At 45.3% G+C, this 27,749-nt stretch overlaps 1 protein-coding gene across 1 annotated transcript in view; it reads left to right on the top strand.

The window, feature by feature from the left end:
• LOC140737585 (lipoxygenase homology domain-containing protein 1-like) overlaps window positions 1–27,749 on the top strand; it is a 394,473-nt gene that overhangs the window by 207,060 nt on the left and 159,664 nt on the right. The window contains exons 20-22 of the mRNA XM_073064021.1: window positions 5,360–5,520; window positions 5,756–5,832; window positions 12,744–12,940. Coding sequence (XP_072920122.1) covers window positions 5,360–5,520; window positions 5,756–5,832; window positions 12,744–12,940 — 435 coding nt within the window. The remainder of the gene's footprint in view (window positions 1–5,359; window positions 5,521–5,755; window positions 5,833–12,743; window positions 12,941–27,749) is intronic.

Here is a 27,749-nt window from a genome sequence, read left to right as displayed (position 1 = left end):
TATTCAACCTCTGATATACCTAATGTCTCTCATCATCTTATACACCTAAGGCAGGTCACCTCTTATCCTCCATCGCTCCAAGGAGAAAAGACTCAGCCATGAGCTGCTCTAAAAACCCATCTCATAGGCACTCTAGAAATACCTCTCCTGCAATCCTGCACCATCCTGATTTCCTAATCTACATACATTTTTCTCTCAGAAAAATAGAAGGTTATGGGTAACCCTAGGTAATTTCTCAGGACATGTTTGGCACAACTTTGTGGGCTGAAGGGCCTGTATTGTGCTGTAGGTTTTCTATGTTTCTATATTGAAATCCCCCATGACTATTGTAACATTACCCTTTTGGCATGTATTTTCTATTCCCATAGTAATTTGTAGACCACATCCTTACTACTGTTTGGGGGTCTGAATACAACTTCCATCAGGGTCTTTTTACTCTTGCAGTTCCTTAGTTCTATCTACAATGATTCAATCTCTTTCTAATGATTTCATTTCATTTTTTACCAATAGAGCAACGCCTCTCCCTCTGTCTTCCTGCCTGTCCTTTTGATACAATGTGTATCATTGGACATTAAGTTCCTAGCCATGATTCAGTGATGCCAACATCATACCTGCCAATCTGCAGCTATACTGCTAGTTCATCTAACTTAATCCATATACTGCACGTATTCAGATACAATATCTTTGGTCCTGTATTCACCCTTTTCGATTTTGTCCGCCTTTTACGTTGCAACTCATCCTGTTGACTGCAATTTTGCCCTATCAACAGCCCCTCCTCACTACACATTGCCTCTGTTTGTAAACCTCATCTTCAGTGTTATCATCCACCTTTTCTGTGATACTTCTTAAACTGAAATACATGCAGCTCCTGACACTAGTCGTACCACGCTCAACCTTAATTCCTGACTATGTCTGAGGACTTGCCAACATCTGCCTCCACAACCTCTCTGCTAATGTTCTGGCACTCTGGTTCCCATCCCCCGGAAAATTCTAGTTTAAACCCCACCTACAGCATTAACAAACCTTCCCGCTAGGATATTAGTCCCCCTCCGGTTTAGGTGCAAACCATATCCCTCCCGTACAGGTCCCAACTTCCCAAGAAAAGAGCCCAATGATCCAAAAATCTTATGCCCTCCCTCCTACACCAACTCCTTAGCCATCTAACCTGGTCCTAACATATGGATGCAGTTATAAAGAGGGTAAGACAGCGGCTACAGTTCATTAGGAGTTTGAAGAGATTTGGCATGTCAACAAATACACTCAAAAACTTCTATAGTTGTACCATGGAGAGCATTCTTACAGGCTGCATCACTGTCTGATATGGAGGGACTACTGCACAGGACTGAAAGAAGCTGCAGAGGGTTGTAAATCTAGTCAGCTCCGTCTTAGGTACTAGCCTACAAAGTACCCAGGACATCTTTAAGGAGCGGTGTCTCAGAAAGGCAGTGTCCATTATTAAGGACCCCCAGCACCCAGGGCATGCCCTTTTCTCACTGTTACCATCAGGTAGGAGGTACAGAAGCCTGAAGGCACACACTCAGCAACTCAGGAACAACTTCTTCCCCTCTGCCATCTGATTCCTAAATTGACATTGAGTCTTTGGACACTACCTCACTTTTCTAACATACAGTATTTCTGATCTTTGCACATTTTTTAATCTATTTGATATATGTATACTGTTGTTGATGTACTTGTTTATTTATTATTATTTTTATTATATTTAGTATTTTTTCCTCTCTGCTAGATTATGTATTGCATTTAACTGCTGCTGCTAATTTCACGTCACATGCTGGTGATAATAAACCTGATTCTGATGTATTAAACTGTATAATATTCCTAGTTCTGGCCTCAGTAGCACATGGCATGGGTAGCAATCCTGAGATCACAACCTTGGAGGTCCTGCCTTTTAACCTAGCACCTAACACTGAATTCCCTTTGCAGAACCTTGTCACTTGGCCTACCCATGTTATTGGTACCTCCATGGACCATGACTTCTGGCTGTTCACCCTCCCGCTTAAGAATGCTGAGGACTCAATTCGAGATGCCCCCGACCCTGGCACCCGGGAGACAGCATAACATCTGGAAATCCCATTCTCACTCACAGAACCTCCTCTCCTTCCCCTAACTAATGAATCCCCTATCACCACAACATTCCTCTTCTGCCCCGTCCCTTCTGACTAACGGAGTTAGACTCAGCGCCATATACCTGACCACTGTGACTTTCCTCTGTTAGGTCATTTCCCCCCTCCAACAGCATCCAAAGTGGTATATCTGTTGTTGAGGGGATGGCCATAGGGGTACTCTGCACTGGGTCCTTAACCCCTTTCCCTTTCCTGACTGTCACCCAGTTTTCCTGTGTCCTGCACCTTGGGTGTAACTACCTCTCTATGTCCGATCTATCACACCCTCGGCCTCCTGAATGATCCAGAGTTTATCCAATTCAGCTCCAACTCCTTAACACAGGTTGTTAGAAACTGCAGCTGAATGCACTTCTCACAGTTGTAGTGTTCAGGGACACTGGAGATTTCCCTTCCCACATTCTGCAAACAGAGCATTTACTCTCCAGCCTGGCACCCCTAGCTCAGCAGATATAAAGAAGAGAATGAAAAAACTTGAGCTTTTCTTTCCTTTGGTTTCTCTGACTGAAGCCACGCTGACTCTGCCCACTCAGATGACTGCTGCTCTGTTTGCCCCTGTTGTTCTTACTAATCAATCCCATACGCTGACTGCTGGTCAAAGCTCAATCTTCAGAGGTCTCTGATATACCTGTGATCAGCCCCCATACTTTCCTCCAATCACCTTAAAATGATACCTCCTCATGTTAGCCATATCCGTCCAGGGAAAAGGAATTGGTTGTCCTCTCGATCAATGCCTCTATCATCACCTCTTATTGACTTTCGCTCCATAGAGAAAAACCCTAGTTTGCCCTACCTGTCCTCATAAGACATGCTCTGTAATCCGGGCAGCATCCTGATAAAACTCCTCTCTTTGAGGAAACAGTGGATATTTGTATCTCTCTCCTGACAGCGGTCTGAGACAATCCCTGCACCCTAACGGACCCAGTGTGACTTTAGTGAACTCTTTGAGGAAACAGTGGATATGTGTATCTAGATAGATAGATAGATACTTTATTCATCCCCATGGGGAAATTCAAATTTTTTTTCCAATGTCCCATACACTTATTGTAGCGAAACTAATTACATACAATACTTAACTCAGTAAAAATATGATATGCATCTAAAATCACCCTCTCAAAAAGCATTAATAATAGCTTTTAAAAAGTTCTTAAGTAGTTTACTTAAATACATTGAGTCCTAACCCCAGCACTTTAACATATCTTACTCCTGGCGGTTGAACTGTAAAGCCGAATGGCATTGGGGAGTATTGATCTCTTCATCCTGTCTGAGGAGCATTGCATCGCTAGCAACCTGTCGCTGAAACTGCTTCTCTGTCTCTGGATGGTGCTATGTAGAGGATGTTCAGGGTTTTCCATAATTGACCGTAGCCTACTCAGCGCCCTTCGCTCTGCTACCGATGTTATACTCTCCAGTACTTTGCCCACGACAGAGCCCGCCTTCCTTACCAGCTTATTAAGACGTGAGGCGTCCCTCTTCTTAATGCTGCCTCCCCAACACGCCACCACAAAGAAGAGGGCGCTCTCCACAACTGACCTATAGAACATCTTCAGCATCTCACTACAAACATTGAATGACGCCAACCTTCTAAGGAAGTACAGTCGACTCTGTGCCTTCCTGCACAAGGCATCTGTGTTGGCAGTCCAGTCTAGCTTCTCGTCTAACTGTACTCCCAGATACTGTAGGTCTTAACCTGCTCCACACATTCTCCATTAATGATCTCTGGCTCCATATGAGGCCTAGATCTCCTAAAGTCCACCACCATCTCCTTGGTCTTGGTGATATTGAGACGCAGGTAGTTTGAGTTGCACCATATCACAAAGTCCTGTATCAGTTTCCTATACTCTTCCTCCTGTCCATTCCTGACACACCCCACTATGGCCGTGTCATCAGCGAACTTCTGCACATGGCAGGACTCCGAGTTATATTGGAAGTCTGATGTGTACAGGGTGAACAGGACCGGAGAGAGCACGGTCCCCTGCGGCGCTCCTGTGCTGCTGACCACCGTGTCAGACCTACAGTCTCCCAACTGCACATACTGAGGTCTATCTGTCAAGTAGTCCACTATCCAATCCACCATGTGAGAGTCTACTCCCATCTCCGTTAGTTTGTGCCTTAAGATCTTGGGCTGGATGGTGTTAAAGGCACTAGAGAAGTCCAGGAATGTAATCCTCACAGCACCACTGACCCCATCCAGGTGAGAGAGGGATTTGTGCAGCAAATACGTGATAGCATCCTCCACTCCCACCTTCTCCTTATACGCAAACTGAAGAGGATCCCGGGCGTGCCTGGTTTGTGGCCTCAGATTCTGGATTATCAGCCGCTCCATGGTCTTCATCACGTGCGACGTCAAGGCAACAGGTCTGAAGTCATTCAACTCCTTTGGTTGTGGTTTCTTCGGTACCGGGACAATACAGGATGTTTTCCACTGTCTGGGTACTCTTCTCTGCTCCAGGCTCATGTTGAAGATGCGCTGTAGTGGTTCTCCCAGCTCAGTCGCACAGGCCCTCAGTAATCGTGGGGAAACTCCATCCGGTCCCGCCGCCTTGCTGGTACAGATCTTCCTCAGTTGACCTTCCACCTGTGCAGCCGTAATCCTGGGCATGGGCAAGGTCTCCTGTGAGTGGCTATTTTCCTGTGAGGGAAGTAAGAGGGAGGACGAGTAGAAAGACAAGCCTGGTGTGGAGTTCTGCGGTGAGGATGAGATTGTGCTGTTGAACCTATTGAAGAAGTTGTTCAGCTGGTTCGCTTTCTCCACATCTCCACTTATGTTTGCCCCCCGCTTTGCACCGCATCCAGTGATGATCTTCATCCCATCCCACACCTCCTTCATGCTTTTTTTCTGCAGCTTTTGTTCTAGCTTCCTCCTATACTGCTCCTTTGCCCCCCTTATCTGTACTCTGAGTTCCTCCTGAACTCTTTTAAGCTCCAACCGATCACCATCTTTAAAGGCCCTCTTCTTCTGATTTAGGAGGCCTTTGATGTGACTAGTGATCCAGGGCTTATTATTGGGATAGCAGCGAACAGTTCTAACAGGAACAACGACATCCACACAAAAGTTAATATAGTCCGTTGTGCATTCAGTGACCTCCCCAACGCCCCTACAAAGCCCCCCTTGCAGTTCCTGCTGACAGCGGTCTGAGACAATCCCTGCACCCTAACGGACCCAGATTCTGGTCTCAGTGAAGCCAGCCTCAGTGTGTTGGTCTGCTCTCTGTACCCAGGCAGATGAATTTGTCATTGAGGCTGTCAATCTGAAGAAGGTGATGAGGGTGAGGATCGGACACGATGGCAGAGGCGGGAGCTGCGGCTGGTTCCTCGACAAGGTGGTCGTGAAGGAAGAAGGTGCTCCCGAGTCGCAGGCTATGGAATTCCCCTGTTACAGGTGATTCTTCCTCTTGGGCCGTGTGTACGCGGCTCTGCAGGGTGGGAGGTGTCTGTGAATGTGTGTGTGTGTGTATGTGCGTGTCTGTATGTATGTGTGGAAGTGTGTGTGTGTGAGTGTGTGTTTGTGTCTGTGTGTGAGTGCGTGTGTGTGTGTTTGTGTCTGTGTGTGTGTGTGTGAGAGTTGGGTGACAGGAAGAGTAAACAGTGAGATGAGAGTGTTGATTGATCCCCAGGTGGCTGGACAAGAGCGAAGATGATGGGCAGATTGTCCGTGAACTCGTTCCATCTGGAGATGCACAGATGCTGAAAAGTAAGAATGGATTTTTCTGAACTTTACAAAATTGAGAAAGGCAAATCTATAATGAAAGGCCATTGATCATTAGAGCATGCAGCCTAGATTTGATGGAGCAGTGGGATTTTAAGTCACTATCTTTTTCAAAGAATAATGCCATCTGAGTGAGGAATTTTTGTTTAATAAACAGGTCCATTTCATATGCTGGTCCCCAGAAGAGAAGGTTGTAAAGAAAGTTTTGGGTGTATTGACCTCATAAATCAACAGGACTTTGGATGCTATGTTGAAGTTGTACAAGACTCTAGTGAGGCCTAATTTGGAATATTGTGTACAGTTCTGGCCACCTACCGAACCTATCAATAAGATTGAAAGAGTAGAGATAAAATTTACAATAATGCTGGGGGAGAAAAGAGCTTTAACCAGTGGCCAATCCATACATCAAGAGGGGATTTGACTCAGGTCCACTACCCAAAGGTGAAAGACAGCAGCAGATCAGCACAGAAAAAAGAGCTTTGACCAGCAGCCATTCAGTGTTTGCAATTGATTAGCAAGAAGAAACTAAAGGAAGGCAGGGGTAGGCACACAGCCAGCGTCTGAGTGGGCAGAGTCAGAGTGGTGATCTTGAGTCTTTAGCTTTCCGAGGCTTCACTCAGAGAAAGCAAAGGAAAGAAAAGCTCGAGTTTTTTCATTCTCTTTATGTCTGCTCAGCTGGGACAATAGGGATGACTGGCAGGATAGTGAAATGCTTCTCTTACAGGATGTGGGAAAGGAGGGAGACCTCCAGTGTCCCTGATGACTACAGTCAGTCCAGAGGTTTCTTCAGATACATAAAGTGTAAAAGAGAGGTGAGAGCGGATATCAGACCGCTGGAAACACTGCGGAACATCAGGGAGGGGGATTCTCTGTTTCAGGAGGTAGTCACACCCATTAGATTAGCTGCCTCAAATTCAGTCTGTGGTCAGGAACAAGAGGATGTGACTGAGTGAGGTGGGTAGTGAGATCCGAGAGACGGTGTTGGAGGAGCCTCTGTCCTTGAGCTTGTCCAACAGGTCTGAGATTCTTGCTCCCTGTGTGGATGAGAGTGGGGGCTGTAGGTAAGATGACCTAACTGTGGCACCATTTTTCAGGGAGCCATTCAAGAGAAGGGAAAGAAGGGAAATGTAATGATAATTGGGGATAGTATAGTCAGGGGAATAGACAGAGTTCTCTGTTGCGAGGATAGAGCATCCCGAAGGCTGCGTTACCTGCCTGGTGCCCAGGTTAGGGACATCTCATCTGACCTGCAGAGGAATTTGCAGTGGGAGTGGAAAGATCCAGTTGTCGTGGTCCATGTGGGTACCAACGACATAGGTAGAACAAGGAAAGAGTTTCTGCTGAGGGAATTTGAGCAGCTAGGGACTAAATTAAAAAGCAGAAACAAAAATGTAGTAATCTCTGGATTACTACTTGAGCCACATTCAAATTGGCACAGGGTCAAGAAGATTAGAGAGTTAAATGTGTGGCTCAAGGATTGGGGTGGGAGAAATGGGTTTGAATTCATGGGAAATTGGCACCAGTATAATGGAAGGAGGGAACTGTTCCATTAGAACAGGCGCCACCTGAACCACGTTGGGACCTCTAACGAATCACATAATTAGGGCTGTGGATAGGGCTTTAGTAGTAGGGGAGTGTGTTCAACAGATTGCAGAAGTATGGATAAGGTAAAAGAGAAAAGTGTGGATAAAGATAAAGTAAAAGCAAAAGATTAAAAAAGGGATGGAATGCATCCCAGGGCATTGAAAGAAATGGTAGATGTTATAGCAGAGGTTCTGGTGATAATTTACCAAAAATCTCTGGCCTCTGAGCAAGTTCCAGCAGATTAGAAGGTGGCAAATGTCACACCACTGTTCAAAAAAGGATGTAGGCAAAAGGCAGGTAACTATAGGCCAGTTAGTTTAACTTTGAGTTGGGGGTGATGTATTAGCATGGATAGAAGATTGGTTAACTAATAGAAAGCAGAGAGTTGAGATACATGGGTGTTACTCTGTTTAGCTATCAGCTAAAGAGAGCAGTGCGCCACAGGGGGTAGTGCTGGGCCCACAGCTGTTCACGATATACATTAACAATCTGGAAGAGGGGACTGAGTGTAGTGTATCTAAGTTTGCTGATGATACTAAATTGCATGGAAAAGCAAATTGTGCAGAAGATACGGAGAGTCTGCAGAGAGATACAGATAAGTTAAAGGAGTGGGCAAGGATCTGGTGGATGGAGTGCAATGTTAGTTAATGCAAGGCCATCCAATTTGGAAGAAAAAATGGTCGATAAGATTATTATTTAAATGGTAAAAGTTGCAGCATGCTGCTGTGCAGAGGGACTTGGGAGTGCTTGTGCATGAATCACAAAAGGTTGGTTTGCAGGTGCAGCAGAAATGTTGGCCTTCATTGCTAGAGGGATTCTATTTAAGAGCAGGGAGGTTATGCTGCAAATGTACAGGGTACTGGTGAGACCACACCTGGAGTACTGTGTGCAGTTCTGGTCTTCTTACTTGGGGAAGGATAAACTGGCTATGGAGGTGGTGCAGAAAAGGTTCTCCAGTTTGATTCTTAGAGATGAGGGGGTTAGACCATGAGGAGAGATTGAGTCACCTGGAATTCAGAAGAATGAGAGGGGATCTTAGAGAAACATATAAAATTATGAAAGGGATGGATAAGATCAAGGCAGGAAAGTTGTTTCCACTGGTAGGTGAGACAAGAATTAGGGGCCTAATTCTGCTCCTGTGTCTTGAATTGAATTGAATGATCTTTATTGTCATTATACATAGGTACAATGAAACTCTGTTTGGCTACAAAGCGGTAGATAAAAACAAGATAGTAATAGAAAAAACTGCCTGTCACATTATTTGATCTTTAATTTTAAAGTGATGAAAACAGACCAGAATAACTCTTGGTCTGCTTGAGTTTTTAAATTTCGAAAGTCTGTGTGCTCTTTCAATAGCAGGCGGCTTTGATAAAATAGTCAGAAATAAAGTATGAAAGAGCTTACCAAAGTAAACTGTTAAGTCTCAATTTTCAGCTTCTTCTTGCAATCCAATGATTTGTATGTTGTTTCGGCGAGACCTGGTTTCTAAATCTATAATCTTATCATGATATTTTTTGTCAGAAATCCATAAAGCTATTTTTTCAATGCAATCTGGTAAGGCCCCGGGACTTGATGGTTATCCTGTAGAATTTTATAAAAAATTTGGAAAACTGCTTTCTCCATATATGTTGGAGATGTTTAAAGATTGTTTTGTGAAAAGTGACTTACCCTTTACTTTCTATGAAGCTTCTATTTCTTTAATCCTCAAAAAGGATAAAGATCCTACTGACTGTGCCTCATACAGACCTATTTCATTACTGAACGTTGATTCTCTCAAAGATAATGGCCAATTGGTTGGAGAGTATTTTCGGTAACATAATTTTTAAAGATCAAACAGGCTTTATAAAGGGTCGTTATTTTTCAAATGTTTGGAGATTATTTAATATTATATATTCACCCTTTTCTAAAACTCCACAATGTGTTATATCTTTGGATACTGAAAAAGCATTTGATCAAGTCGAATGGAAATATTTATTTAATGTTTTAGAAAAATTTGGCTTTGGTATTAATTTTAATAATTGGATTAAAATGATATATAAAGCTCCTGTTGCTACTGTTGTCACCAATAACTGTAGGTCTCCCCTTTTTCAGCTATCACGGGGGACAAGACAAGGTTGTCCATTAAGTCCTTTGTTATTTAACTTATATTAGAACCCCTTGCTATTGCTCTTCATGAAGCTAGAAATATTCATTGGATTTTTATGAATGGGACCACGCATAAGATTTCTCTTTATGCTGATATTTATTGGTATATATATCTAAGCCTGAAGAATCTATTCCTGCTTTGCTAAAATTATTTGACAAATTTGGAGATTTTTCAGGATATAAAATAAATTTTAGTGGAAGTGAATTACTTGCTTTAAATGAATTTGTCTATATATGATAATATTCCTTTCAAAGTTACGGATTCTTGTAGATATTTAGGTGTCAGAATTACAAAAAAAATAAGGATCTTTATAAAGCTAATTTTCCTCCTTTAGTGGACTCTATGAAGTACTCATTTAGTAAATAGAGCCCACTTACATTTTCACTTGTTGGTCATATTCATATAGTTAAAATGATGATTTTACTGTAATTTTTGTATTTATTTCAGAATATTCCTGTTTTTTTAACTAAGAAGTTTTTTGATTGGATTGACTCTATTATTCTATCTTTTATTTGGGATAATAAAAGACCAAGAATCATGAAAAAACATTTACAAAAGTTGAAAAAGGACGGAGGTCTCACTTTGCCTAATCTAAGAATGTATTATTGGGCTGTTAATTTGCAATATAATGTCCTTTTGGTTATATTGGGGTGATAGGAATGACCAGCCAATCTGGGTAGACCTGGAACTGAGAACTATGAAACAGTTTTATTTAACTTTGTTATTAGGATTTGCTCTACCTATACAATTAGCTAAAGTTGCTAATTTAAATTTATATCCTGTGGTTAAGCACTCTTTACAAATTTGGCTCCAGTTCTGCAATTTTTTTAATCTTAAAAAATTTAAACTTTGTAGTATAATTTATCGTAATTACTTTTTTAAACCTTCCTGGAGTGATCCAATTTTTTTACTTTGGAAAAATAAAGGTATTAAGTCTTTTTTGGACTTAGTTAAAGAAGGCAGATTGATGTCTTTTGAACAATTAGTCGATAAATATTCTCTTTCATATTCACATTTTTTACAATATCTTCAAGTTAGACTTTTTTTTACAAAAATATTTAAGTAATTTTCCTTATATTGGAGGCTGACTTGTTAGATACTATTATGAATATGAACCCCTTGATGAAAGGTTCTATTGGAAGAATTTATAATTTATTATTACAATAATAATTAAGATTACTTAAGATTAAACAGGATTGGGAGAAAGAACTCAATTTGACTTTTATATGGGAGGATTGGACACGGATTCTGAAGTTGGTTAACTCTTCCTCGGTCTGTGCTGGTCATTCACTGATTCAATTTAAAATTGTACATCGTTACCATTGGACAAAAGAGAGACTTTCTAAAATATTTCTCAATGTTGACAAGTATTGTGATAGATGTAAAACTGAGATAGCTACACTGGCACAGATGTTCTGGTCATGTTCTATATTAAAACCGTTCTGGAAGTCAGTCTTTTCGACAATATCTAAAGCACGTAGAATCAATTTACAACCTAATAAATTGACTGTGCTTTTTGGAATAATTCCTCAAAATATTCATGGTATTTCTCTGTCTGACCAACATGTTATTGCGTTTGTTACATTGATAGCTAGGAGGGCCATTTTGTTGAAATGGAAGGATATATCAGCTCCTACTTTGTCACAATGGTTCTCTCAAGTGATGCTGTGTCTCAGTTTAGAGAAAATTAGAAGTCGAACCTTTGAACCTCTATTTGATTTTGAGAAGAGATGGGGCTCATTTGCTCATTACTATCATTTCAGTTAACTGATAGATTTCCTCCACGATCTGAGTGTAAATTTTGTTTTGATATATTTTTTCTTCTTGTTGGCGGTTTGATGTTTATTTTTAGAAGCTTTCTATATGACGCCTGGCTCCGGGGTTGTGCCCTCAATGGGTTCTTTTTTTTTCTCACTTTTCTTGCTTAGTAGGGTTTTTTTATTCACAAAAATTTTCAATCTTTAAGATAATTTTTTTGAGGCATTGTAAGTGTTGTTACTTCAATGTACCTGTGTATTTTGAATAATAATAATAAAAAGATTTGAAAAGAAAAGAAAGAAAAACAGATATTAAATAGATAAGTAGCAGAAAATAAGTTGCAGCAGCACCAGAATATCACAGAAATGTACAAAGTGCCGTTAGTGCAAGTATTTGAGTCCTTGTGTGTGCTCACAGTTTCAGTCATTGTTTTGTGGGAGTGGTGTGATGGAGGCCACAGCTCTGGGGTAGAAGCTGTTCCTCAGTCTATTTGTTCTGGCTTTTAGTGTCCTGAACCTTTTGCTGGACGGAAGCGGGTCAAACAGGGAGTGGCCGGGGTGTGTAGTGTCTCTGGTTATGCTGATTGCTTTCCTCCTGAGTCTGCTGGAATAGATGGTGTCCAGTCCTGGGAGCTCCATCCTGACAATTCGCCGGGCCACCTTCACCACTCGATACAGGACTGGTCGCTCAGTGGCTGTGCAGCTGGCACACCACACTGTGACACTGTTGATCAGGATGGTTTCAATTGTGCTTCTGTAGAAGTTAAGCAACAGCTTTTGTGGGAGTTTGGCATGTTTCAGCTTTCTGAGGAAGAAGAGTTTGTTGTGTCTTTTTTTACAAGCAGCAAGGTGTTGGTGGTCCATGTCAGCTATTTTGACAACATAACTCCAACGAACTTTAGGTTTTCCACACTTTCAACTACCTCTCCATGTATATGGAGCGGGGTGTATACTCTGTCCTTTGATCTCCTGAAGTCAATGATCATCCCTTTTGTTTTAGAAGTGTTAAGGACCAGGTCGTTGTCTTTACACCACTCCGTCAGATGATCCACCTCGACCCTGTAGGCTGTTTCATCCTCGTCCGAGATCAGGCCAACCACTGTGGTATCATCCGCAAATTTAATTATAGAGTTGGAGGTGTAGATGGGGGTGCAGTCATGTGTGAAGAGTGTGTAGAGCATTGAGCTCAGCACACAGCCCTGCAGGGTACCTATTTTTAAGATGAGGTCTTATGGTCTTATTCGTAGTTTCTAAATTCAGATGAAGGGAATCATGGCAATTTGGTCTTTGTCTGACTTTGACCTGGTACCAGGAGCCTTGCAAGCACTTGGCCGTGAGACAAGTCTCTGGTCACCTGTGAATCTGCATATTGTCTCTCTGTCAGTCTCCAGCTCTCATCAACATTTCAGATATCTGCTACCATATCATGGTGAAGACTGGGAATGTGTCCGGAGCCAGCAGTGACTCCAAAGTTTTCATCAAGCTGTACGGAGAGAAGGGAGACACCAGCAAGCAGCCCCTCGTCACCTCCGACAACAACCTGGGCAATTACTTTGAACAGGGACAGGTGGACGTTTTCATCATAGACACGATGAACATCGGAACAGTAAGTACATTCTTCAGGTGCTCTGAGCCATTGTCCAACGTACTCCACACGCTGAATTTATCCATTGCCAACAAACCATATTCAGTAATTTAATCCACCATGATTATTCTCAACACTCATGGTTGTGTCCTCGGCCCTGTCCAGAATCTGGCCAGTGTGGTGTCCGTACAGGAAACTGTTGTAAACCCATCTGTTAGTTTGCAGCTGATACATGGTAGTGGGCCGTATCTCAAATAACGATGAATCAGAGTTCAGGATGGAGATAGAGAGCCCAGTGACATGGTGACAACAGCCTTTCCCCTCAGTGTCAGAAAAACAAAAGAGCTACGCATTAACTTCAGGAAGGGGGTGGTGCACACACTCCTGTCTACATCAACGATGTTCAGGTTGATAGCTTCATGTTCAGTGAGCATCACCAACAGTTTGTTCCTTTTATGTCATGGCCAATGCTTCCACTTCCTGAGGAGGCTAAAGAAATTTGGCAACCTCAGACGGTTGAGTAAGTTCAATATGGGCCCCAAATTCCTGAGAACTTTCCACAGGGGCACGATTGAGAGCATCCTGCCTGGCTGCATCACTGCCTGGTATGGGAACTGTACCTCCCTTAATCGTAGGATTCTGCAGAGAGTGGTGCGGACAGCCCAGCACATCTGTAGATGCGAACTTCCCACTATTCAAGACATTTACAGAGACAGGTATATAAAAAGGGCCTGACCCAAGTCACTCCAACCACAAACTGTTCCAGCTGCTACCATCTGGGAAACAGTACCGCAGCATTAAAGCCAGGACCAACAGTCTCCAGGACAGCTTCTTCCACCAGGCCATCAGACTGATTAATTCATACTGATACATCCTATTTCTATGCTACATTGACTGTCCTGTTGTACATACTATTTATTACTGTAACACTTACCCAACAGGCTGGTATATGTCTAGGGGAAAAAGAGATCCAGCCACTCACCAACCCACCTCCCGTACACGCAGGTGCTGTGAGAATCGCGTTTATGCCTCGCGCCCGCCAACAGTATCAAACCTACAACAAATACCGTTATGAAATACACTTTAAAGAGTTTACTAAAATTAAAAGAGTATTAGGCAATACAATATATATATATATACACAAGAAAAAAACAAAAGGCGCCAACCTATCAAAGTTCAGTCAGTTTAGTGCACATCGGTGGAGCTCATCCAGCGAACCATTCGACTCCTCGGTGGTCGTCCTCCCGAAACTCCCACTTCGGACTCCCCGGTGGTCGTCCGAGCGCACGTCCTCCTTCCTCGGCGTCTCCCTCCGGACTCTCCTCACACCCCAAGCCCGCGCAACCCCTCCCCCAAGTTCCCAGCCTCCCAAAACACAATAACATTCCCCATTGATTAACAAATGAATACAATTACCATATCAGCCATTCTAAAGCGAAACAACGGCAAGAGAAACTTTTAACAGACAAAGAAGCATTCCTACTCGTAACAAACCAAAGAAGCCCTTTTTAGTAATATACACAGGACATTGTACATTCTCTCCCCACCAGCAAATGTCATGCCCTCATGGCATTACTAGAGTTCCCCAAAGCTTCTTGCAACACCCAAAACCCAACCCAGGTGCAGAAAGCAGTGACATAACTACCCAGAGCAGTAGAAATCACACTCGGTTCTCCTGGTACCACATATGTCAACCGCTCCGGGGGGCGCCTAATCCTCTGAGATCTCCATATCCCTTCTGCCCCACTGGGCTCCCTCTTCACCTGCGAACCCACTGTCTCGGACACCCCAGGTCTTCCTGACAGACCCTCACCCCCTTCCTCACGGGGGTCCTCCCTCACCTGAGATCTCTCCGGCTCACACTCGGGCTCCACCCTCTCTCCCACCACTGTTGGCTGCCTCTCCATCTGGCCCTCAAGACCTTCCCTCCTCTCACCCAATTCAGTATGGGAAGGGCCAGGAGCCTCCTCTCCTAGTACTGGAGCACCAGTGAATGGGAACAGGGGCCACTCATCTGAGTCGTCCTCTTCCGAATCAGTAGCCATTTCCAGGCGAGGGACCCGTCCCCGCTCTTCAGCAGCGGTCTCTTCCCTTTCTCTGCGCCCTCGCAGAGTCCTTGTACTAGGCGTAACCTCCCACTCTGGCTCCGTATCCACCTGCACCGCTTGACCCAGCGGCAGCAGGTGATTCCGATGGAGTACCTTGATAGGCCCTTTCCCATCCTCAGGTTTCACCCGGTAAACTGGTAGATTCGGCATCTGGCTCTCTATTACATAGGGGCTGGCCGCCCATCGGTCTGCCAACTTGTGCTTACCAGGGAGTCCCAAATTCTGTAAAAGGACCCGGTCGCCCGGCAATAATTGAACAAACTTCACCTTTTGATCATACCGCATCTTATTCCTCTGATTTTGTTTGGTAGCCGCCACCTCAACCAACTCGTACGCCCGCTGTAACTCCTTCTTCATGTCGGACACATACTTTAGATGGGACTTCCCGGGTAAATCACCCACTTCACCCCCAAAACACAAGTCAATGGGCAACCTCGCTTCCAGCCCGAACATCAGATAATAGGGCGAATATCCTGTAGCATCATTGCGAGTACAATTGTAACAGTGAACCAATTGTCCAATATGACGACTCCACCTGCTTTTCTGCCCAATCTCCAGCGTCCCGAGCATATCCAACAGGGTCCGGTTGAACCTCTCTGGCTGCGGATCTCCCTGTGGGTGATACGGGGTAGTCCTGGATTTCTCAACCCCAAGCATAGTCAGTAATTCATGGATAAGGCGGCTCTCAAAGTCCCGCCCCTGATCGCTATGGATTCGCCTGGGAAGGCCGTAATGAACAAAATACTTCTCCCATAACACCTTCGCCACTGTCGTCGCCTTCTGATCCTTAGTGGGAAATGCCTGAGCATAGCAATGATCGGTGATGACTAAGACATTCGCGGTGTTGCTGGTGTCAGGCTCAATCGACAGAAAATCCATACATACCAGGTCCAGAGGTCCCGCACTCTGCAAGTGCGACAGTGGAGCCGCCAACGCGGGCAAGGTCTTCCTCCGGATGCAACGACTGCAGCCCCTACAGTATTCTTCGACTTCCCCCCTCATCCGGGGCCAGTAGAACCGGTCTTTGAGTAATCCATAGGTCTTTTCCACCCCCAAGTATCCAGAATCATCATGTAGGGCCTGGAGTACAGCCTGCCGATACTCCTCCGGCAGGACCAGTTGCCAACAGTGCGGTTGGTCCGGAGGCGCCGTTACCCGGTACAAGATTTTGTTCTTTAACTTCAACCGAGACCACTCCTTCAACAACAGGGGCACGAATGGGTGTTTCGCCTTCTCAGCCAATGCCCCATCCCCCCTCTCGACCGCTCTCCACACTGTGCCAATGCCCGGGTCATTTTGCTGAGCAGCTGCCACTTCCCCCGGACTCAGTTCCGGCAACTGTTTAGTCCGCAGTGCGGTCAGGTCACAGTAAGCTAGGGGTATGGCGTCGTCAAAACCCGCCAAATGGTCCACGGCTCTTTCCAGCCTCCCTCTTCCCTCGGCCTTCACGGTGATAGCAAACTGGCACATCGCCTTCACTCCAGGGGCAGGGACACTCTCCCACTCCTCGTCCCTCTCCTGTTCCCCCGGCTCCCGATGAGACAAAGCATCCGCATCGACATTCTTGCTTCCGGGCCAGTACCTCAGGCTGAAATCATATACCGACAAGGCCGCCAGCCACCGATGTCCTGTGGCATCCAGCTTTGCTGAAGTCAAAATATAAGTGAGCGGATTATTATCTGTTCGCACCTCAAACTTGGCTCCGTACAGGTAATCGCCCAACTTGTCCACCACCGCCCACTTCAGCGCCAGGAACTCCAACTTGTGAGTGGGATAGTTTCTCTCCGATGGTGACAAGCTTCGGCTGACAAAGGCTACCGGCCTCAATGCTTTGCCATGCTCCTGGTACAGAACAGCCCCGAGACCCTCTCGACTGGCATCCGTGTGCAGCACATATGGCTTCTGGGGATCGGCAAAAGCCAACACCGGGGCCTGGGTCAGTGCCCTTTTCAAAGATCGGAACGCCTCTTCACATTGATCATCCCATCTCGAGCCAAAAGGTTCCGCCGGGTTCCAGTATCCTCCAGCGTCCTGCCTCTGGTCCCCCGTCCTTTTCTTTCCCACCGGGGGATAGCCACACAACAGCTGAGTCAACGGGTGATACACTTTGGCGTATCCTTTCACAAATCGCCGGTAATACCCACAGAATCCCAAAAATGAGCGCAGAGCGCCCACTTTCTGGGGTCTTGGCCAGGTGGTCACGGCCTCTATCTTGGTTGGATCAGTAGCCACTCCCTCTCGCGAAATGATATGGCCAACGTAGCTAACCGACGACTTGCAGAACTGGCATTTGTCCAGGGAAAGCTTCAACCCTTCTTCATTAAGCTGGCCCAACACCTTCAACAGCTTCTCCTCATATTCCTCCAAAGTCGATCCAAACACTATCAAATCGTCCAGGTACACCAGCACCTCTAACAGATTCATATCCCCCACAGTTCTCTCCATGAGCCTCTGGAAGGTGGCTGGGGCTCCCGATATGCCTTGGGGCATTCGTTCGAACTGAAAGAACCCCAGCAGGCAGATAAAAGTGGTCTTCTCTTTATCACCCGCATTCATCGGGATCTGGTAATACCCACTTCTTAAATCCAGCACACTGAACCACTTCGCACCGCTCAGGCAGGCCAGCGCATCCTCGACTCTTGGGACAGTATATTGATCAGGGACAGTTCGCTGATTCAACGGCCTGTAGTCAACACAAGCGCACTCGCCCATTCTTCTTCCGTGCCACTACTATTGGGGACGCATAAGGACTTCGGGACTCAACTATGATTCCGGCCTCCTTCAACGTGCACAAGTGCTGCCGCACGTCCTCAACATCTGTCGGAGCCAGCCGCCGGGATCTCTCTCTGAACGGGGTGTCCTCCGTCACCCGAATGGTGTGGCGAGTGCTTTTGGAGCAGCCAACATTAAACTCGCCCCGAGAAAAAACAGCTTCCATCTTCAGCATCTTCTCCACTAGCCTGTGTTTCCACTCCGGCGACACAGGGGAATCCCCGAAGTTAAAGGCTTTAGCGGTCAGCTCCCTTTGATGCTCCGATCCCTCAATGTCTGGTGCGCTAGACATTACCGTCACCGGGAACAGATGTGCCAGCGGCATTCCCCTCTTAAAGGTGATTTCTCTTGCCGTGGTGTTCCTGACACTTATAGCTATACGCCTCGCATGTACCACCCCTGGTCTCTGCACTTTGGGCCTCACCAGCGCCCCCGCCGGAAATCGTGTCTCCCCTTCAAGATCGTCCGGGGCGTCTACTAACAGGGCTTCGCCCGTCGGCACTCCTGGGAATCTGGGGGTCCCCATCACTAGTGCTACCTCCCCGGGTCGGATCACCTTGGGCCTCGCCTGCGTACACCACACCGTCCCGCGTTTTCACTCCGGGTCCAGTCCTAGTGAGGCAACCCCTTCTTCGAACACTGCTCGAAACACTGGATGCACCGAGAGGGTCTCCAGAAAGTCTTCCCCCGCTTTCTCCTTACAAGCTCCCAGGAGCCGTCGCACAACGGGGGAATTAGTCCCCACCAGGAGGGCAGCACCACCAGTTTCCACCGGGTCAGGACACACCAACACCAACGTCTCAATAGCTTCGGACACTCCCACATCGCCCTCCGAGAACTCCGATCTCACCGATAGGTACCCATCGTACGGGTAGTCACCCTCGCTCACACCCCAAATCTGCAGGGCGTCAAATGGGGTTACGGGCAAATGCTTTAGATATTGGTTGTAGAAAGACTGGTACAATAAGGTCACCTGCGATCCCGTATCCAGAACGGCTTTTGCGTAAACTCCCTCTATCCGTAGACCCACACTGGCACGGGGTCCTACCAGCCCATCTGGAATAGAGGGGTGGGCACCCGGTGGTCCCCTGGCTGATCTCTGGGAACGTGTCCCTCCAGAGGCTCCAGTCCGTTCCCTCACTGAGCCTCTCCTGTTTCCTGACACCTCCCCCTTCTTAGTCGCAGGGGGGCTTGTCCTCCACGGAACTCCTTGTCTCTCACAATCCCACCTAAAGTGTCCCTCCTCTCCACAGCTATAGCACACCCTCGGCCGCCCACAGTCCCGCCTGAAATGCCCTTCTTTCCCACAGTTAAAGCACACGCTGCCTGCCGCCCCTCCTCTCCCAGGACGACTCCCACTCCCAACCCACGGCACTGGTCGCCCCTGAGAGTGGGTACCTCCCCTGTCCCTCTCCTCCAGAGGGGATTCTCTACCCCTCGGTGGGTTGTCATTCCTCCACCCAGCCACCACTTCCTGTATCGCTGAGGATCGCTCCCGTAGGCCCGCGCCCCTTTTTCGCCCCAACGCTCTCTCTTCCTCCCGCACCTCTCTAATCAGTGGCCCGAACGATGGAGGAGGGCCTTTCCTATAAGCCTGCCGGATAGTCCACGCCACCTTGTCCTCCTCCAGAGAGCCACTGAATAACTGACTCATCCTCACGCTAGCCACGTCAGGCGCCTTCACTACCCCCCGGCGCCGCAGTCCCGAGAGCATCCCCTCCATCCTAAATATGTACTCGGAGAGCTTTTCCCCTCTCCATTGTTCCAGGCATTGGAACTCTGCTAAAAGCAGCCAGGGTTCCCCTGACAACCCAAATGCTCCCTCCAAAACTTCTATACATTCCTCCACTGAGGCCCCAGACTTTTCAGCTTTCAACTCCCGAACTGTTTTGGCTGCTAAACCCCTCAAACTTCCCACCAATCGCTGCCTCTTCTCCTCCTCCGAGCCTGGCCACTCCTCTAACATCAAGGACATATGCTCGATCCAGGTCTCATAGTCCACCTCCCCATCCGGAGTCGGATTGGCTCCGGAGAACACCCCCAGCTTCAGCCGTGGCCTCTCGGCCACTCCCACCAGGGAGTTAAGTGCGGCTGCCAGCTCGGAGGCTTCCACCCTACCTGGGGAGCGGGGCCTAGTCACGACTCCCTCCTCCCTCCTCCCTTTGCTAGTGCCTGCCACCTCTCTGGGGTTTTCCTCTAGCTCTAGCTCCTCCTCCGATGTCTCCTCAGCCTCATCCTTGGAGAAGGGGTGGAGCCCCCACAGCCCCTCCTCCCCCGGTACACTGACCGTCGCCGGCAGTTCCAACGTCCTGACGTCAGCACTCGTACTAACCAACACCCAGCTAGACTCCATCTCTTTACCACACCGTCTAGCTACCAATTCTACCTGCCCCATACCCTTCACCAAACTTAACCCCCGCACTACCGCGTCTCCCGAAACTCGAAAATCCACTCCGCTCACTAAGCATGCGTACTGTACTGGTACACCTTCAAATCGGCACCAGCGAACAATTTTCTCTCTGTCCATCTTCGCTCACTACCTGCGCGATTCCACAGCCCCCTGACAATCCAATCCCGGACCAGCACCCCACAAATGTAACACTTACCCAACAGGCTGGTATATGTCTAGGGGAAAAAGAGATCCAGCCACACACCAACCCACCTCCCGTACACGCAGGTGCTGTGAGAATCGCGTTTATGCCTCGCGCCCACCAACAGTATCAAACCCACAACAAATACCGTTATGAAATACACTTTAAGAGTTTACTAAAATTAAAAGAGTATTAGGCAATACTATATATACAAGAAAAAAACAAAAGGCGCCAACTTATCAAAGTTCAGTCAGTTTAGTGCACATCGGTGGAGCTCATCCAGCGAACCATTCGACTCCTCGGTGGTCGTCCTCCCGAAACTCCCACTTTGGACTCCCTGGTGGTCGTCCGAGCGCACGTCCTCCTTCCTCGGCGTCTCCCTCCGGACTCTCCTCACACCCCAAGCCCGCGCAACCCCTCCCCCAAGTTCCCAACCTCCCAAAACACAATAACATTCCCCATTGATTAACAAATGAATACAATTACCATATCAGCCATTCTAAAGCGAAACAACGGCAAGAGAAACTTTTAACAGACAAAGAAGCATTCCTACTCGTAACAAACCAAAGAAGCCCTTTTTAGTAGCATACACAGGACATTGTACATTACAAATTACTGTAAATTGCACATTGCACATTTAGACGGAGTCGTAATGTAAAGATTTTTACTCATCAGGTATATGAAGTCAATCCAATACAATTCTACCCTTACCAATTTTTATCGATGCATAATAGAAAGCGTTCTCTCTGGATACATCACTCTGGAGCAGCAACTGCTCTGCATGTGACCACAAGAAACTGTAGTGTTGTCAACGCAACTCAGGTCATTGAAACAGCACAAACCCTATGGATTCTCTCTTTCAATCTTTTTATTAATATTTAGAATATTATGAATGAGATACAATTCAAATAGTGGTAAGGGATTACAAATATATAGACTCCCATTATACATAAAGTATTACATAAACAATGAATAGAGCATAAGTAAGTTTCCCAAAACATAAACCATATAGTATATATATGAACAAGGTAAGTTTAGATATTTCATAATATATAGTGTAAAAAAGAGAAAAAAAAATCTATCTAGGGAAGTTAGCTAATCTACTAATCTAGTATCAAGAAAAAGAAAAAAAAACAAAGAAGAAAAAAAAAATAAAAAAAACTTGTAAAAAGAGAAAAAAAAAAGGGCTGTTCATAGTATCTCACGAGTATACATAAACATCAATGACGTCAACTCCGATCCTCTCAACATACATACGATTAAAGCTGAAAAAAAAACCAATAAGCCCGGCACAGGGCCATTACATCATATGAAAATATTGAATAAATGGTCTCCATATCTTTTCAAATTTAATAGAAGTATCAAATACAGCACTTCTAATTTTTTCTAAATTTAGACATAACATAGTTTGAGAAAGCCAATGAAATACCGTGGGAGGATTAATTTCCTTCCAATTCAACAAAATAGATCTTCTAGCCATCAAAGTGAGAAAAGCAATCATTCGACAGGCGGAAGGAGATAAGTGAAGTAAGTCCATCATCGGTAAACCAAAAATTGCGGTAATAGGATGGGGTTGTAAATCAATGTTCAATACCGCCGAAATAATATCAAAAATATCTTTCCAATATTTTCTCAAAAGTGGACATGACCAAAACATATGAGTTAAAGAAGCGATTTCTAAATGACATCTGTCACAAATAGGGTTTATATGAGAATAAAAATGAGCTAATTTATCCTTGGACATATGGGCCCTATGTACAACCTTAAATTGTAATAATGAATGTTTGGCACATATAGATGATGTATTAACTAATTTAAGAATTCTATCCCAATTCTCAATAGGAATAATAAGATTAAGTTCTCTTTCCCAATCATTTTTGGTCTTATCAAAGGGCACTGAACGTATCTTCATAATTATATTATAAAGTTTTGATATAAGCCCTTTTTGAAAAGGGTTTAATTCAAACAAACTTTCCAAAGTATCTGAAGACAGAGAATTTGGGAACGAAGGAAGTACCGTACTTAAAAAATGCCTAACCTGTAAGTATCTAAAAAAATGAGATCTAGGCAAATTATATTTATTAGCTAGTTGCTCAAAGGACATAAAACAGTTGTCCAAAAATAAGTCGGAAAATCTTAATAATCCCTTAGTTTTCCAAGCCAAAAAAGCATGATCTATAATTGAGGGATGGAAAAAACAAACCCTATGGATTCTGTCCAGACAACCCATAGCCTCAGTAAAGCAGCCAGCATAATGAAAGATCGCACCCACCCCGGACAGTCTCTCTTCTCCCATCAGACAGAATAATGAAAGATCGCACCCACCCCGGACAGTCTCTCTTCTCCCATCAGACAGAATAATGAAAGATCCCACCCACCCCGGACAGTCTCTCTTCTCCTGTCAAACAGTATAATCAAAGACCCCATTCACCCCGGACAGTCTCTGTTCTCCCCTCTTACTGTCAGGCAGAATAATCAGAAACCCCCAGCCATTCAGGATAATCTCACTTCTCCCCTCTCACTGTCAGGCAGAATAATCAGAAACCCCCAGCCATTCAGGATAATCTCACTTCTCCCCTCTCACCGTCAGGTAGAATAATCAAACACCCCATTCACCCCGAACAATCTCACTTCTCCCCTCTCCCATTGGGCAGAGATACAAAGGCCTGAAAAGACCAGACTAAAGACAGTTTCCACCCAGCTGTACTAAGACCATAATCACTGTTACTACAGTATTTAGTGTTAATAACCTTGGTCCTGGAGCAGTTCGTGAGATGATATCACAGCTCAATGCATTGGAGTAAGGATTTCAATTCCACTATCCTCTGTTAGAAAATTTGTACCTTCCTTCCCATGTGCATGTGGATTTCCTCCAGGTGCTCTGATTTCCTCCCACAGTCCATAGACCAGTTAGTATGTTCATTGATCATTGTAATTGTGTGTGATCAGGCGAGGGTTAAATCGGTAGGGTGTTGAGTGGCACAGCTCAAAGCTAGGAAGGGCCAGTTCCATGCTGTATGTCTAAAGAAATAAACATTTCAATGATTCCCTAGTACAATAAGAGAGACATCTTCATAATCTAGCTTCTTATCATCTTGCATCTTACTGTCTGCCTGCACTGCGCTTTCTCTGTAACAATTGTTCTTGTTTTACGCTGTTCTACCTCAGTGCACTGTGTAATGATCTATCTGTATGACGGTTATACAAGAGAACCTGCTCACTGACTCTCTGTAAATGTGACAATAATAAACTGTTCCCAAGCTGGACAGGAGCTGGACCGGGAGCTGGACCGGGAGCTGGACCAGTAGCTGGACCAGGAGCTGAGCTTCAAGCCAACAAGCACAAACACAAGAGATTCTGCCAATGGTGGAAATCTAGAGCAACACACACAAAATACTGGAGGAATCAGTAGGCCAGGCAGTATTCATGGAGGGGAATAAATAGTCGATGTTTCGGGCCAAGATAACAAGTGTAGGGAACCTTTGTTTTCAAGAGATATTGAGGACCTGGTTCAGCAGGTAGGAACAAATGAGGTGAGGTAAGAAATGCAAGAGAACATTTGAGAAAGAAATCAGAAGGGTTAAAAGAAGGTATGAAGTTGCTCTAGCAGACAAAGTGAAGGAGAATTCAAAGGGATACTACAGATATGTTAAGAGCAAAAGGATTACAAAGTAAAAAATTGGTCTTCTGGAAGATCAGAATGGTAATCCATGTGTGCAGCCAAAACAGATGGAGGAGATTTTAAATTAATTCTTTGCATCTGTATTTACTCGGGAGATGGACACAGAGTCTATAGAACTGAGGCAAAGTGGCATCAACTTCACTGACCCTGTACAGGTTACAAAGGAGGAGATGTTTGCTACCCTGAACCAAATCAGGGGGGGATAAATCCTCAGGGCCTGACAAAGTGATCCCTCGGACCGTAAGGGACGTAAGTGGAGAAATTGCTGAAGCTCTAGCAGAGATATTTAAATCATCCTTAGTGATCGGAGCAGTATCAGAGGATTGGAGGATGGCAATTGTTGTTCTGCTGTTTAAAAAAGGGCTCTAAACAGAAACCAGGAAATTATAGCAACACACACAAAATGCTGGAGGAACGCAGCAGGCCAGGCAGCATCTATGGAGAAGAGTATAGACAACATTTCAGGCTGAGATCCTTCAGCAGGACTGGAAAAACAAAATGAGAAGTTAGAGCAAGAAGGTGGGTGAGGGGAGGAAGAAGTACAAGACCGTAGGTGATGGGTGAAACCGGGAGAGGCGGAGAGGTGAAGTGACAAAAGAGACAAAGGGCTGGAGAAGGGGGAATTTTTCAGGAGAGGATCGAAGACCATGAAAGGGAAGGGGAGGACCACCAGAGGGAGATGATGGGCAGGTAAGGAGATAAGGTGAGAGATGGAAATGTGAATAGAAATGTTGAGGGGAGGGGGGAATTGCTGAAAGTTCATGCCATCAGGTTGGAGGCTACCCAGATGGATAAGATGCTGCTTCTCCAACCTGACTGTGGTCTCATCGTGACAGTAGAGGAAGCCGTGGACTGACATGTCAGAATGGGAAAGGGACGTGGAATTGAAATGGGTGGCTACTGGGAGATTCCACTTCTTCTGGTGGGCAGAGTGTAGGTGCTCAGTGAAGCGGTCTCCCAATCTACATCGGGTCTCACCGATATACAGGAGGCCACACCAGGAGCACCAGATACAGTAGATGACCCCGACAGGTGAAGTATCGTCTCACTTGAAAGACTATTTGGGGCCATGAATGGTAGTGAAGGAGGAGATGTAAGGGCAGGTGTAACACTTGTTCTGCTTGCAAGGATAAGTGCCAAGAGGGAGATCACTGAGGAGGGACGAATGGACAAGGGAGTCACATAGGCAGTGATCCCTGCAGAAAGCTTAAAGTGGGGGAGGGAGGCAAAGATGTGCTTGGTGGTGGTATCCCGTTGGAAATGGCGGAAGTAATAGATGTGGTAGGTGCGGACAGGGGAAACCCTATCCCTGGTGAGGTGGCAGAGGATGGGGTGAGGGCAGATGTGCATGAAATGGAAAAGATGCAGGTGAGGGCAGCTTTGGTGGTGGAGGAAGGAAAACCCATTTCTCTGAAGAAGAAGAACATCTCATTAATTTGGAATGAAAGTCTCATCTTGAAAGCAGATGCAACAGAGATGAAGTAACTGAGAGAAGGAGATGGCGGTTTTAGAAGTGACAGGATGGGAAGAGATATAGTCGGTTAGCTATGAGAATCAGTGGGTTTATGAAATATATCAGTAGATAAACTGTCTCCAGAGATAGAAACAGAGAGATTGAGAAAGGGGAGAGGGGTGTCAGAAATGGACCAGGTACATTTGAGGGCAGGGTGGAAGTTGGAGGCAAAGTTGATGAAGGCGGAGTCAGCACGGGTGCAGGAAGCAGCACCAATGCAGTCGTCAATGTAACATAGGAGAAGTGCAGATGGTCACCAGTGTAGGCTTGGAACATGGCCATGTAGCCAACAAACAGGCAAGCATAGCTGGGACGAATGCAAGTGCCTATGGCTACATCTTTTGATTGCAGGAGGTGGTGGAAGCCAAAGGAGAAATAGTTGAGGGGAGGACTAGAGCTTTAAGATGCTCCTGATAGGGCATGGTGGTGTTTAGGAACTGGATATCCATGCTGAAATTGAGACGATTAGGGGCAGGGAATGAAGTCATTGAAAGATCCAGAGCGTGTGAAGTGTCACTGATATAGGTAGCAAGGGACTAAACTGGGGGGATAAAACAGAGTTGAGGTATGCAGATAAAAGTTTGGTGGGACAGGAACAAGCAGAAACAATGGTCTGCAGACCTTGGAGGATGTTGTGGATCCAGGAAATTAAGGACTGGTGAGTCTGACATCAGTTGTGGGAAAGTTATTGGAAGGTATTCTAAGTATTTGGATAGACATGGACTGATTAAGGATAGTCAGCATGGCTTCATGTGTGGTAGGTGATCTCTAACCAGTGTTGGAGAGTTTTTCAAGGAAGTTACCAGAAACGTGGAAGAAGGCAAGGCAGTGGATTATGTCTACATGGTCTTTAGTAAGGCATATGACAAGGTCTAACATGGGAGGCTGTTCAAGAAAGTTCAATTGCTCAGCATTCAGTATGAGGTAGCAAATTGGATTAGACATTGGCTTTGTGAGAGTAGAGGGTTGCCTCTCTGATTGGAGGCCTGTGACTAGTGGTGTGCCGCAGGGATCAGTGCTGGGTCCAATGTTGTTTGTCATCTATATCAATGATCTGGATGATAATGTGGTTAACTGGATCAGCAGATTTGCAGATGCTACCAAGACTGGAGATGTAGTGGACAGTGACAAAGGCTATCATGGTTTGCAGAGGGATCTGCATCAGCTGAAAAAATGTCTGAGAAATGGCAGATGGAAATTAATGTGACAAATGTGCAGTTTTGCACTTCAGTAAGATCAACCAGAGCAGGTCTTACACAATGAACGATAGAATACTTAGTAGTGTGGTAGAACAAAGGGATCTATGAATACAGATCCATAATTCATTAAAAGTGGTGTCACAGGTAGATAGGGTTGTAAAGAAACCTTTTGGCACATTGGCTTTAATAAATCAATGTATTGAGTGCAGGAGATGGAATGTTGTTTTGAAGTTGTATAAGACATTGGTGAGGCCTAAATTGGAGTAGTGTTTGCAGTTTTTGGTCACCTACCTACAGGAAAGATATATATATAAGGTTGAAATAGTACAGAGCAAATTTACAAGGATGTAGCCAGGTATGGAGGACCTTAATTATAAGGAAAAGTTGAATAGGTGAGGACTATATTCTTTAGAATGTAGAAGACTGAGAGGAGGTTTGAGAGGATGGATATAGATGGGGTTGGGAGGAACTACAACCAGTGGTCATAGTTATGGCCCATAAGACCATAAGATATAGGAGCAGAATTAGGCCATTTGGCCCATCGAATCTGCTCTGCAATTTCATCATGGCTGAACAAAATGTCCTTTTAGCCCCAATCTCCTGCCTTCTCCCCGTATCTCTTCATGCCCTGACCAATCCAGAATATATCAACCTCTGCCTTAAGTACCATAAAGACCATATTGTTTGTGTCTTCTACAGTGAAAACTAATGCAAAGCAATTCATCTGCTATTTTGTTGTCCTCCATTACTACCTCTCTAGCATCATTTTCCAGCGGTCCAATATCCACTCTTGGCTCTCTTTTACACTTTATGTATCTGAAGAAACTTTTGGTATCCTCTTTAATATGATTGGCTAGCTTACTTTCTTACTCCATCTTTACCTTTGCAAACCCCTAACAAAGTAGAGGTGTTATTGTGTTTACTTCATTATTGCCCTTGTGTGCTGAGCCCAGAACAGGTCCTCT

This window comes from Hemitrygon akajei, chromosome 13 (assembly GCF_048418815.1).
Source record: "Hemitrygon akajei chromosome 13, sHemAka1.3, whole genome shotgun sequence".
Lineage (NCBI taxonomy): Eukaryota > Metazoa > Chordata > Chondrichthyes > Myliobatiformes > Dasyatidae > Hemitrygon > Hemitrygon akajei.
The sequence above is the reverse complement of the archived record's forward strand: the minus strand, read 5'-3'. Positions and strand labels throughout refer to the sequence as shown.